Genomic DNA, 13,785 nt, shown 5'->3' with positions numbered 1-13,785 from the left:
ATAAACCCATCAACCCCATTCTAATCTCTGTAGAACTTACCTTCATGTAATATACTCTATATTTTATGTTTGTTAATTACCCCTCTCTCCTACACACACATGAATCAGGCAGAAAGCTCAACATAAGCAACATGCAAAGAATCCAAATTATTCAGCAGTATCAGAAACTCTTCCAGGTAGAAGTTCTTGGAGGTAACACAGATCAATCATCTCATTCTGTTTGTAAGGGAAATCCAGCTCTGCCACGTAAAGTAAATTCCTTCAAGGTATACAGCCATACAATCCCTTACACTGAAACTCAAGTCTGATTTTGGGTCCGTGTCTTTTCTGCTCAGACTGTAGAAATTCAATAAACACACTGAACTCCTAAGATCAACAAATTCTCCAATCAGAAACCATTTGGCCTCTGAAAAACCTCATTACCACAACAATGACACTGTACCACCTCACATCATCAATGTTCATTTACTTATTTTACTTATTTTTAAAAAGAAACTCTCCCACATTTGAACTCAAACTTTCTAACTCTCAAAGTCACTACAGGCTTAGTCATAAAGCAGAGATAAGAAAAATAAAACAGGAAGGGAAATCTGAGGTGGAATAATGGGAAAGAAAGAAAAAAAGTATAAGGAAGGCAAAGGGAAACAGAAAAGAAAAAGCATACAGCATATTGTCTAAATGAACTTAGAATTTCTTTGAAAAGTTGAGTTACAATGAGTCTTCTTCTATCTTGAAACCATTACCTTGGAGATAATCACCAAGATAATTCAAGCTGAAGTATATATTATCAAATGTACTCAACCTTTTGCTTGTCAAAATGTACGATAACCAACAATTTAGGATTTCATAATATACTTTATTTCCTAATTGTGTGGTGTTTGAAAGTTTTGTTTTCCCAGTGAGAATATAAATTTGAACGCATTTTTATATCCACTATAATGCCAAAAATAATACTCAACAGTGTATAGTGGATTGTCATCTGAGTCCTTTATATCTGGTTCTGTACACTTTTTCTATAAACGAATACCCTAGGACAGACTCCAGCTTTTTTAGAGCTTACCTTCCATGTAAGAGATTCAGCCAATTTGTGTTTAAACAACTACAAGCCATCAATACAGCTTTGAGGACTCAGTGGTCCATGGGAGGCTTGGATGAGAAGAGTGATAAGAAAGGCCTTTTCAGCAGGTTTAGCCTTTCTGGGAGCACAAGAGAATGGGTAACTCCAGGAGCTGGGGGAAGAGGGTCTTAAGCAAAGCAAGCATTTGAAGGGAGGAAAGAGACTATTCTAAATGCTAGGAGACAAGCAGTATGGTGATCAGAGAAGTATTAGGTGGGATTATGAAGGCCAGAGTATGCAGCCTTCTTAGGCTATGGATTTTCAAAGAAACGGGATGGTATTGATGTTTTCAAACAAGGAAATAACATGATATATATAGTGTATAAGCCTATTTGCTGGATATGTTTATAATATCCTATAGATGTATTCAAGTGACATGAAAATTCCAAGAATGAAGATCCTTCCTGTTCTGAGTCTAAAAGTTCTCATATAGCACCCCTTATGGTAATAAACCATTTTACACTCACAAGGGATATTCGGGAGCCAGTGAACAAATGGATTAGACATAATGTTTTGTCATACCCATTTTCTTCTTAGGAGTTCCTACCTTTACTTCCCATTCACTCTGTAACGTGTGTGTGTGCGTGCGTGCTCGTCCTGTGACTTAAACTCAGGGCCTGGGCATAGTTCCTGAGCTTTTATGCTCAAGGCTAACACGCTATCACTTGAGACAGTTCCATCTTTTTTTTTTTGAGTGGGGGCAGAGGTGTTTAATTGGAGATAAGTGTCTCTTGGACTTTGCTGCCCAGGCTGTCTTTTGAAGTGTGATCCTCAAACCTCAGCTTCCTAAGTAGCTAGGATTACAAACATTAGCCACTGACTTGTAACCTCCTCATTGTTCAACTAATTTCTTTTCTGGGAATTTTTAATAAAAGAGGCAGCTTATTAGCCCTTTCCTTCCTTTGACGCATTTACAAATATTTCAGTAAATTCTCTCTCCTCTTATTTGCATCTATGAGTTTAGGTAATGATCTCAAATTTTTATGGTGTTTTGTATGATAAAACTGATTCAAGAAGTGGTAAACTGCAAGAATTAAAGTAAAATTGAACGTAATTTTAAAATGAATGTTTTAATCCCTAAAGCTTTTGAAAATATAAAAAGATTTCTCTAGATATATCTTCAAAATTTCTCTTCCAGCTTTTTAATTGTCCTCTAATTAAATCCCTTTTTGTTAATAATTAACTTAGATTAGCCATGTGGGAAGACTAATAACAATATTAAACAGCAACATTTAAAATGAAAAATGAATGTAATGTCATTATTCTCTTCCAGCTAATTACTCTGGTAAGCATAATATTATTTACATATTCATGGAGAGCACTAGCATTACAGCCTGATATTAGGTAAATAGCCTTTGATGGACTAGTATGAGACTCTAACCAGCATTTATATCATCATTTCTATAAGAAATCATCATTTCTATAAGAAAGCATGTTCCAAGGAATTATATTGCTAACAGACTTTCAGAAACAGGAAATGAGCTGACAATTATTGTGGCTTGTTTATTTGAAATATGATTAGTATATGTGTGAAGTCTAAGAGAAGGAATTGTCCTGAATCTTCTAGAATATTTTATCTAAATTAGCTTTTGTTTTCCCAGTGGGGTTTGGACACTTGCGAGACAGGTGCTCTACCACTTGAGCCAAACACCAACTCTCTGTTAGATTTTTTAAATTTTTTTTCAAAGACTATTCTTTTGAGAAATTTAAGGTTGACCTTGAGATTGGGAACTTACATATCTAAAGACTCTCCATCTGACAAGACTCTAGGAAGGAAAGAAATTATACAGATATATATTAGATTCTAATATCCACATTTAGATTTTCTAAAGTAATTCCATTATTTAAATAAAAGGAAATAATTGTTAGAGTTAGAAGAATTGCATTTAAAACCTCTTAGCTAACTTCTATAACTTACAAATGCTTTGTTCTTTTTGATCATTTCAAAGTATTTTCCAAATATCTAAACGTTATTATTGATTATTGCAGCAATAGTAGTGTGGTTAATCTTGAGTTGTACAAAATGATCTAAGTGATTCTAGACATAAAAGGTATTACTAAGGAATTAAAAGTAGGTTTTGTGAGCTCTCATATTTAACATAGAGAGGAATGGAATGTGCAATTGAAGGAATAATGGCCCATTTCCAATCTGGTTAACACATTCACCTTGATACAAAGTTAAAGTTCTTGGAGGGTCAATAATATGAGGCTTGTTAAAAAGACCTGAGTTCAAAATTTCCATTCCACCATTTTCTGCATTGTTGCAATTTTTGTATTATTTTCAAAGTTTAAAATTTAGGGGAAAAAAGTATTCTAAAACTACTCCACACAAAGTATACTTACTTGTAGTTTATTGTGAATAATAAGTATAATTCGTAAATAAAGTCTTTCAGCATGCTGTGTGTGTGTGTGTGTGTGTGTGTGTGTGTGTGTGTGTGTGTGTGTGTGTGTGCATCGTATCTCTACAGAATTAAACTCAGTGCTTGGTTGATGTTCTGGAAGTTTAAGGGAAGTTGGCTAACACTTGAGCTACAGCTCTACTTCTTGTCAGAAGTAGAGCTGTTAATTGGAGATAAGAATCTCAGACTTTCCTGCCCTGGATGGCTTTGAACCATAATTCTCAAATCTCAGTCTCCTGAGTAGCTAGGATTACTGGCATAAGCCACCAACATGTGGAGTCAACAAGTTTTTTAACTTTAAAAATTGTAATATGGAATGAAACCTTTGCCACCTAGAGATTGCTTTTCTGATAAAGTATCCAGGAGTCTAAATATAGAGCTAAAAACACAAAGTGCCTTTAGTCAGTTTTACAGAGACAAGGAAAGTTACTGTCAGGTATGTACACACACACACACACACACACACACACACACAGAGTATCCTAAGAAATCCCAGCTTAGTTATATTAGCATACCATTTGTGAAAATTCCATTTTCAAGCCTTAATAATTATACAGCCAATCTACATAGCTCTTAACAAATACTTTTGTTTACTTATTGTGTTTGCCTTCATAGTCACACTATATAAGATCCTCCTCATTTGGCCTAATAGAACTACAGAGCCACAGACTACTGGTGATCTGCTTAAAGTCCCTGCACAATGATTAAGCTCCCTTTATAGCATTAGGATCACTAGGTGGATAGTAATAGCCCTTCTCTAAGACTTGGATTCTAATAGGCATTGAATGAATGGAGCCAATATCCTTCCCCATGCAAAGCAGGCCATGACACTAAATTGCAAGCCCCTGTGCTGAATATTTGTTTACTTTGTGTCACATCAAGTAGAGAAGAGTTGCTAAAAAAGTTGCCATAGCCCTGCTTTTCTTGAGCAGTAGATTGAAATATTCGAGTAGTCAAATGCAAATGTACCATCTTTCTCTGTAGAATTGTGCTTGTATCTATGACTACATGGGGGGGGGTGAGATGTACTAGCTGAGATCAGACATTGTTTTCACTGTCTAGATATTTAGTGGCATCACAGCCTCCTGATAGTTCAGCGAAGGGCTACCACAATAGCATTTTAAGGAACTTTGGAGGTTCCTTATCTTTCCAAGGCTACTGTGATAGTTGTAATAGCTTGTATTTCTCTATAGATGCATTAAGCATAAAATATGACTGCTGTATCCTATCTTCAGGGTGAGAGAAATTCACTAGTGAAATTGAGAAGTACAAAAACAGAAAAATGTATGTATATTACTAAACAGGCTGGCCATTTAGCTGGAAGGCCATTGACAGGCAAACTGATTTCTGATTAAGGTTCCTGCTTACTTTTCCAAGGTCACTGAACCATTAAGGTTATAAGGCTTGAAAGCATTTAAAGAGGAACTAGCAATAAAAATAAATGTATTAGCATCACTTGCGTTTTTTAATCAGTGGGCATACTCGTCCATTTTGTAAAAAGAAAAAGGGGGGGTCTCATAAAAGTCAATTCTAGTACAGTGTCACCTCTAATTCCTACCAGTGCTAAGATAACATCCTTCACTAGATAAATTTGGCAAACCTAGAAGCAGTGCTAATTCAGCCCCAATAGGAGTCTTTGTTACAGCTCCTATTTCAGTTTAAGCAGCTCAGATAAGCTTATCACAGGCTTTGAACTGACATCCTCGGATGGCACAATAGACTATATTGCCAGAAGAATCAATAATGAGCACCAATAAATGTTACTACTTTCAGAGAGGATACTATGGTTTTCAAGTCAAGAAGTAAATGAACGATTATCAATTTCTCCATGTAAGACTGGAATCTAATCAGAATGCATACAGATTCATTTTCAAAAAATGCTACATGAAATTGAGCTTGAGAAATACAGTATTTCTTTCTCAAGAGGATAACTCATAATTTAAAAATATATAAGTAATACTCTATTTGTCTTGGCCTGTTATCCAAACATTAAAGTCATTTGGAATTAACAGAAATGATTAAATCTTACATTACCAACCTCAATTTATTTAGGCCTGTACTTAAAGAACTAGCTGGAGATCCCTTTGCGAACATAACCAGGCTCCATAACAAACTGATATCCAATCTCTTTCTTTTAAGGCTATTTCCCCAAATCTGTGGGTTTCACTTCCCCAAATCACATTAACAACGTTTGACCTGGAGACAGAAAGAGGAAAAATATTTCATTTCTGCCAAATAAGTACTAGGTTGCTTCTTCTTCTTCTTCTTCTTCTACTTCTTCTTCTTCTTTCCTCCTCTCATTTGATTTCTGTAAATTTCTGTGGAATGTTGAAAATCAGGAGGACAAACCTTATTCTAAAAGGTGGCCTCTCTGCCATTTTCAAGCCTGACTTGAGAACCATTATGCACTTGATTTTGCATTGTAAAAATCTAAGCTGGGGACAAAATTTCTGCCTGTCATCTTAGGAAAGGCCAGGAGTTGTGCACCATCCTGTAGTGTGAAAACAAAAACCAAAGCCAGCACAGAGCTGCCTGCTTCTTCCCTGATCAGCTTGCTGCTCCCCCCCCCCAAGGCAATCTTGAATGTCAATATCTTAGGGTAGGAAGGGTAATTTAGTAGAATAATATATAGTCTAAATAGCATCTCCCCAGGGAAGGCTCCTCCTTACACTTAAAACTGAATACAAAAAGATAACCAGCAAGTAGCCATTTGATGCTGGGCTAAGAACCGTTGTATGGGGGTGGGGGAGGATAGCATTTAAGCACAAAATTCTTTTTAACCTGACAAGGACCTGTCAAGAGAGGTCCAAATATCGCCCTTATATTGCTCATTGGATTGCAATGTTAGCCCCCATAAAACTATACTTTATGAACCAAATTCGATGCATTCCCCTTGCTCCACTAATAGCATACCAACTGCCGAGAGAAACAAATCTTACAAGAATTAAAAAAAAAATTGATCCCATCCATTCAAAGTGACAATATGGATAACTCTGTGACCTCTCCTAGTCAATTTCAGAAAACAAGTTTCCATTGTAAATGTTTAATCAGGGTAGTTCCAGGCACCCAGCACAGAAAACCTTGTCTTCTCGCCCAACTTATTTGCTCAGCAAGCTTTCCCCTAGCTGGGTCTCAGTTTCCTGCAAACACTTTTGGCTTTTCTCTCTCCAAGGAGCTAGGAGCTCTGTAGGTTCTGAGCTTGGGCAACAGCCCTGGGGTTCGATTGCCTTGGCCTGAGCCCTGGTCTGCTGCATACGAACTGCAGTATATCTCAGCTGGCAAAACCCTGGGCAGCCAGGTTCTAGAATGGGCTGCCATGCACTCTTCCAGGCTGGTCTGCCCAAATCTTGCCTGAAGCCACACAAGCATGGCAGAAAGCATCCTACCTTCCATCATGGTGGCAGAATTGCATTCCTTAATTTCCAAGGAGTCTGGAGGAAAAAAAAAATAAAAAAGAAAACCACAGGAGGAAACGCTTCCAGGTCCCAGAGACGTCTTGGTGTTCCCCCAGGCCGCTGCCGAGACCTCGGCTCTGTCCGCTGCCCGAGGTAAAGGGAGACACACAAGTTGTTACCCGGAAAGACAGGCCATGGATGCTGCTGCTGGCGCGGCTTCACCTCCGGGCTCCCAGGAAAGATGCTGAGAGAGAAAGGCGAGCGCAGCGAGCCGGCCGCGCTGCGCCGCCTGCGCCGCCTCCGCCAATCCCTTCAGCCCTGGACCGCGTCACATGGTAGCCAGCCTGCATCTCCTGACACAATACCCCCCGAGAGCGCACACAACCTATTTCCCGTCCCCATTCCCCTCCACCCCGCACCGCGGCCGCCTGTCACCGAAGACACAGCCCCTTCCCCACCTGGTGACGCACTTCCCCCGCCCTCCGCCCCGCGCGGGGCTGCGCCTGCGGCCGGGCGCCCCGCCGGAACGGGCTGGGCGCCGCCGCCCCCTCCACCCGGGGGCTCGGGCCTGAAAGCTGCACCTCGCAGTGCCTTCGCCGTGGAGGGGAACGTCTCTTTATGTATTCATTTTAGAGGTACCCCCGCCCCCCCAAAAGACTTCTTAATAATCCTGCGCAGCCCAAATTCTTGGCCACAGAACCTGACGTCCCCATTCCAATCTCCCTGTGCCCTGAAGGAATTCCAAATGTCAGCGCACATCTGGGACTCTCTCTCTCTCTCTCTCTCTCTCTCTCTCTCTCTCGCTTTCGCTCGCTCGCTCGCTCGCTCTCGCTCTCTCCATCTCATTCAGGAGGGAGGAAAACAATCAATCTGCTGACGTCACATCATAAACAATTATCCCCAAAAGGATGATGCAGATTTTTTTTTTACCCCAGCTGCCTTCCAGAGAGCCAGGGAATTAATTGCGCATGCCATGCCGAAGGGCTGGGAACTGTCATTAAAACAAAGAAACAAAAGAACCCACCCGAGTGGGGCTGTGGAGTCAAACTCGCAACGCTTGAGATCATTTCTGGGGCAAGAGGCGGGGAGACAGGGGTGAAAGCAGAGAGAGGAGGTCTTAGTAGTCCGACGGAAGACCTCTGTGCACGCCGCTTTCCCTCCACTCCAGCCCGTCAGGATGCAGACTGGACACTGCTAGGCGCCTCTCTGCCACCCGGTTCGAGTCCCAAGGGCACCGCAAGGGAGCGCGCACCTGGGAGCCGCCTCACCGCCCCAGGTGCTGAGCGAGCCCTCCTCCAAACCGAGAGGTGCCTGAGGAGGCCAATACCTTCTCTGTAGGAAACAGATAGGTGTTCTAAGTGTCATGTTTTTCCAGGCTCACTGCCTGCCTCCAGAGACCCCGGCCAGCACATTCTTTCACCCCAAGGCAATCCGCGGTGGGGGAGGCGCAATTGTACCCGACCTTAGCTGGAGGGGTGGGCAGAGCCCAGGGCTCAGCTCCTGCGTTCTGGGAGCCTGCCTCAGTGGGAAGGCTTCAAGCACCAGTCCTGGTTGGGTTGAGATCTTTCACCTGACAGCCTCTCTGGAGGGCTCCAGAGACCCAGGGATCCTTTCAGAGCGCCCCCCCTCCCCCAGGCCGCTGCTTCCAAGATTCAGGGAGTTAAAAAAACTTGGGTGGCCATGAGTGGGAAGGGAGGAAAAAGGAGGTGGGGGGGGCGGGAGACAGGGGGCTAGTGAACCCAATCCCCAAGAGAAATAGACTTTTCTTCTTCCATATAGCCAAATGAGACACCGCAGAGGAACTGAGAACAAGAAATGAAAATGTACTCAAAGTACTTTAATTAGGATGTAGTCTCCAGTACTGTTATTGAGTCTCCAATACTATTATTGAGTATAAGGTGTGTGTGTGCGTGTGTGTGTGTGTGTGTGTGTTGCTTGAACCCAAGGCCTAGCACATACTAGACAAAGCATTCTATACCACTTGAGCCATATCCTGAGCCCTTGGATTTTTTTTGATTTTTTTATATAGAGTCTTGCTCCTTTGCCTAGGAATCCTTGAACTTAGAATCCTTCTGTCTCTGTCTCCTGCCTCCTCCTCACTGCTAGTTGGGACTACAGGACTGCAACTCCCACACCTGACTATGCATGTACTTCTAATATTGCTTAACCTTGCTCTCCCAGAGCAAATATCCTGGTGACTGAGAAATACTAAAGAAAATATGATTAAAGTCTCTGACTGAGAGCAGTGTTTTAATCGAAACAAAACTTTAAAAACTCAGTTCCTTAGCAACACCAAGGTACTAAAAACTCACTGTTCTCTTTAAGGACATGCAATTCAGTGGCCTCTACATTTCAAAATGAAAATCTTCTGAAAGATACTTTCGAGCTTTTGCTTTTATCAATAAGGCAGTTGGATTTTAAAAAAGAAAAAAAAAGCACTGAATTCCAAAGTAAAACCTGTCTTAGGTACAATTTACCCTATTCTGAAAACTGTAGTCAAATTACTGCAGAAGGCTTTTGTAATGGTTAGGAACATGGCTAGAAATTAATGTCAAACAGAGTGTGATACCAAAGTCTGTGACCCTACCAAGTTATAGATCTCCATGTCTGATGGTTCCCTTATCCACAAAACAGAAACAATAACAAGTCTATAGGATTATAAGTAATAGTAAGAACCAGGCTGCATTAATAGTTTACAACATGCCAAGCAGTGTTCTAAACTCTCTGCCAATCCTTTACTTAGCATTGTGTCTGGAGCATTATAAGTGCCCATGCTAAATTTTCCAGATCTGGTATTATTACCACAGAAGAGCTGGCAGATGTGCCAAAGAGCTTTGTAGCCAGCTAGGAGTTGAGTTGTGTCACATGCATAGAGAACAACACAGCAAAAGACCAGGTGACTCATCTAGAATAGCAGATAGGAGACTTCTGTGAGGCTGCTGAGCAGAGAAGAATGATTAGAACCACGGGAGATTAATGAGGGAATATCTTAGGCAGAAAAAAATATACATAAAAATATTTAGCCAATAATTGGAATGAGCATGGAGTGGCAGTTTAAAGAAGATAAGAAGTTCTAATGAGAAATAAGGGTCATATAAAATCAGGACTTGAAGGGAAGGAAGAAGGTAGAGAGGAGGAGAGGACACTGTTAGAGATAAAAGGGAGGAACAAGCACAAGTCTGGCTGCCTGCCTCCCCACCTCAGTGTAGATTCTATAGTACGCTTGAGCAAACCTCTCAGATTGAGTGCAGAATCACACCAGCTTTATTTCTGACTTGTTGAAAGGCTAGCTAGACGAAAATTCCATTCAAAGATTCTCTTCGGGTTGGCAAGAATGTACACTAATACAACCACTCTGGACAGCAATCTGGAGCTTCCTAAAAAACAAAACAAAACAAAAAAAAACCAACTAAACATAGACCTTTCTCTATGACCCAGATAGGTTGAGCATCTACGCAGAGCATCACAAGCCAGGTACCATAAAGCCACTTGCACATCTATGTTCATTGCTGCACTATTAATAATAGCCAGTTCTCTTGGGGGAAGAATGATGGAAAGATGACTCTGATCCAGAAGTCCTAGACACTTCAGTGTACATGTTAAGTTGTAACCCCTTTGAACAATCTTTTGCAGCTCAGAAAACAAATCAAAATAACAGCAAAATGAAAATATATTTGAAAAGTTTTAATGGACACAGCATACTTGTACATATTTATGGATCTCAATGTGATATTTTAATACATATATGTGTATTATAATGCACATATATAATTACATATATATGTATATGAATGCATACATATATGTATGTAGATATATGTATATATGTATTCGTACACATACATATATATGTATATATGTGAGCACAGACATCTTCTCAACATATTGATTACCTTTCCATTAGATATATGTTCAGTAGCAGAACTCCCTGAGTATGTGGTAGTTTTGTGCTTGGTTTTCTGAGGAAGCCTCCTGTTGTTTTCATAATGTCTGAACTAATTCCTTTCTTACTAACCATATATGAGAATTTCTGCAGTCATTATTTTTTCATAATAAAACCAATTCTAATCAGAGTGAGATAGTATCTAAATGTGATTTTGCTGTTTGTATATATTCATTTGAGAAATATCTATTCAGATATTTGGACAATACTCATATATAGCAGAAACAAAGTGTACAGGTATGATTTTTAGAGAAGGGCCAAGAAAAGAAAGTATTGTAGAGGGTAGTTGGCAAGGCCCAAGGTGAATTAAATTTTACTGCGACTTTATCAGCAATTTGTGTCATGCCCTGTAAAAACGAAATGATGCTATAATTGATTTTAAGAATATGCAATGAAAAAAGTTCTGCATTCTATTAAATATGATCTAAGTATATTGACATAATAGATTAAGTGTCTTAATTTTGTTTTCTTTTTAGGTCTGGTGGGAAAAATGGTTTTGCTTAACAACGAAGGAAGAGCAATAAATCATGGCCCAAATTTATCACTTCATAATTTGCTTGCCACCATATGCAGAGAGCATTTCTCACTCTGAAATAATAGAATATATCTTAATAAGTCTGAAATGGAAATCAAAAGATCTTGGGAAAGATAGGGAAGATTTCAGACTTATATCAGAGTACCAAGATTGCCCAGGAGCTGAGTCCAGGATGGTGAAGGTAGTAAGCACAGAGTATACCAGGAGTTAGCACTTGTCTTTGGCTGAAGACCAAAATTCAACTTCTGAAAGTCATTAAACATTCAAAATTCCTTCCTGAAATAACATTTGTATGCCCATGATGCTCTGTTATAAATGTGTTTTGGAATCAAAACCTATTGTGTTTTCATTGTAAAAACTGAATTTCTTTACTACTTCCCAATTTTGGTGTCTGGTGAGAAAATCTGTTTATATTTTAGCAAGAGAAAGAATATAATAAGAACTGAGACATAAAGTAAAAAAAAAGATTAACATAAGGGGAAGTTTTAATGATCTGTGCATATGTATATACACACCTATACAACTTCAAGGTAGTGCTCTTGCCATTACATTTGACTCTTTCCATTTCCTATTTCCATAGTGGAAATTTAGTGTATGTAAGAGGGAAAATATTGTCCAAACCCTGGGAATCAGAAAATGGTTCCACTTGAGGATTTAGAGTTCCATAAGGTGACATAGATGAAAGGTACATATATCATGTATATGGTATATATGGTATATAACTACACAAATATACTCTTAGGTAACTTCAACTTTAATTAACATATGCAAAAAGAATGGCTTATTAGGCTAACGTAGCTCACATAATCATAAAAAGAACAGGCTATGTGAGAGAAAGTAAGAAGCCAAGATACTGTAGAATACTGTAGCCAGAACCAAGTACTTAGAGCTTTCTCCATTTTTTCCAGCTTATCAGCTCCTTTTACTAGCTTTTCTCTCTATGTGTAAGGACCTGGTCATTAGCATCCTCCAAGTTCAGATCTTCACAACTTCACTATTTAAGAGGTCCTTCAACAAATTTCCAGGAAAAGACTCTATTTGACCAACTAGATCATTAATCACTCATCGAACCAATCCATATTGGTGAGGTCTCATGAATTTATTTAAGCCCAAACCTACACCATACCAGAGTAATGGTGCTGAGATCTCATAAATTTATTTAAGCCAAAACTTATATTAAACTTATTAATATGTCCACTATTGTCATTAAACACAGTAAGGGAGAAAGTTCCATAACAAACAACCCTTACCATTATAAACTAATCTGATTGGATGATAGACAAGAAGTTGTCATGGGAAGAAAGTGTTCACCAGAATAGTACGGAGAGGGAAACTATGAAACAAAAACTATGTACCACATAGACATTCCTATGGTACCTAAAATAAAGCTAACCAAAGAACTCAGAGTCACAGAAGCACGTAGAATGTCACATAAAGTCCATGCAATTGACTTGAAAGATTAATAATAGATGTCAGAACTCCCTACATCTAGAGAAAAACCCATGGACATTATAGCTATTCTCTCCCTCACTTGATATGCAGACACAACTTTCTAGCTCACTTACTCAAGGAACAAGGCACATGCAGGTGCACAGGCTCATCCCTGGTCTGTTTGGAGAGCCACATTTATGTCCACTTGTGTACCTATGTGAGTGCTAAAGGAATGTACAGCAGCCTGGAGACCTGGTTAATGTAGACTTACAATGCAAAAGGTAAAATATAAGAATTGAATACATGAGGAGAGTCAATAGTTTCAAAAGAGGATGAAAGTGGACAATGATAGTTCAATACCCTGATTGTCTCAAGAAAAAATGTAGAAAACTGGAAATATATTTTTAGAAACCCTGTATTTTAGTTTTGATATAGTTTCATATATACTGTAGCAATAAACAAGAACAGATTATTATGATAAAAGAGCATAAAAAGAACTAGAAAAAGTGCATGGCAGAAGTGAAGATATTCTTATTACATATTTTTAAATGTCACAGTTAACGTCAATAATACAATAGAGTTCCAGGTATATTTTAGATATGAGACCCTTGTCCATTGTATGGCTAGTGAAAATCTTCTCCCAACCCGTGGGCTTTCTATTGATCGTGCTAGCTATGTCCTTTGCCATGCAGAAGCTCTGCAATTTCATGCAATCCCATTTGTCCAACCTTTCTTTGATTTGTTGTGTTTCTGGGTCTCTATTAAAAACATTTTGGCTTGTGCCAAGGAGACCTAGGGTTTCTCCTATTCCATCCTGTAATGTTTTCAGAGTGTCTGCTTTGACTCCGAGGTCTTTGATCCATTTGGATGTAATTCTGGTACAGAATGATATATAAGGATCTAGCTTTAGTTTTCTACAAGTGATTAACTAATTTTGCCAGCACCATTTACTGAAGAGGCTGTCT

General features: G+C 39.3%; 1 protein-coding gene across 1 annotated transcript in view; it reads right to left on the bottom strand.

The window, feature by feature from the left end:
- Positions 1 to 7,151, bottom strand: part of Sgip1 (SH3-domain GRB2-like (endophilin) interacting protein 1) — a 180,683-nt gene extending 173,532 nt beyond the window's left edge. The window contains exon 1 of the mRNA XM_013020653.1: positions 6,903 to 7,151. Within this exon, the coding sequence (XP_012876107.1) occupies positions 6,903 to 6,912 (10 nt within the window). The 5' untranslated portion in view covers positions 6,913 to 7,151. The remainder of the gene's footprint in view (positions 1 to 6,902) is intronic.
- Positions 7,152 to 13,785: the final 6,634 nt, after the last annotated feature.

The sequence above is a fragment of the Dipodomys ordii genome, unplaced genomic scaffold (genome assembly GCF_000151885.1).
Source record: "Dipodomys ordii isolate 6190 unplaced genomic scaffold, Dord_2.0 Scaffold51, whole genome shotgun sequence".
NCBI classification, from domain to species: domain Eukaryota; kingdom Metazoa; phylum Chordata; class Mammalia; order Rodentia; family Heteromyidae; genus Dipodomys; species Dipodomys ordii.
The sequence above is the reverse complement of the archived record's forward strand: the minus strand, read 5'-3'. Positions and strand labels throughout refer to the sequence as shown.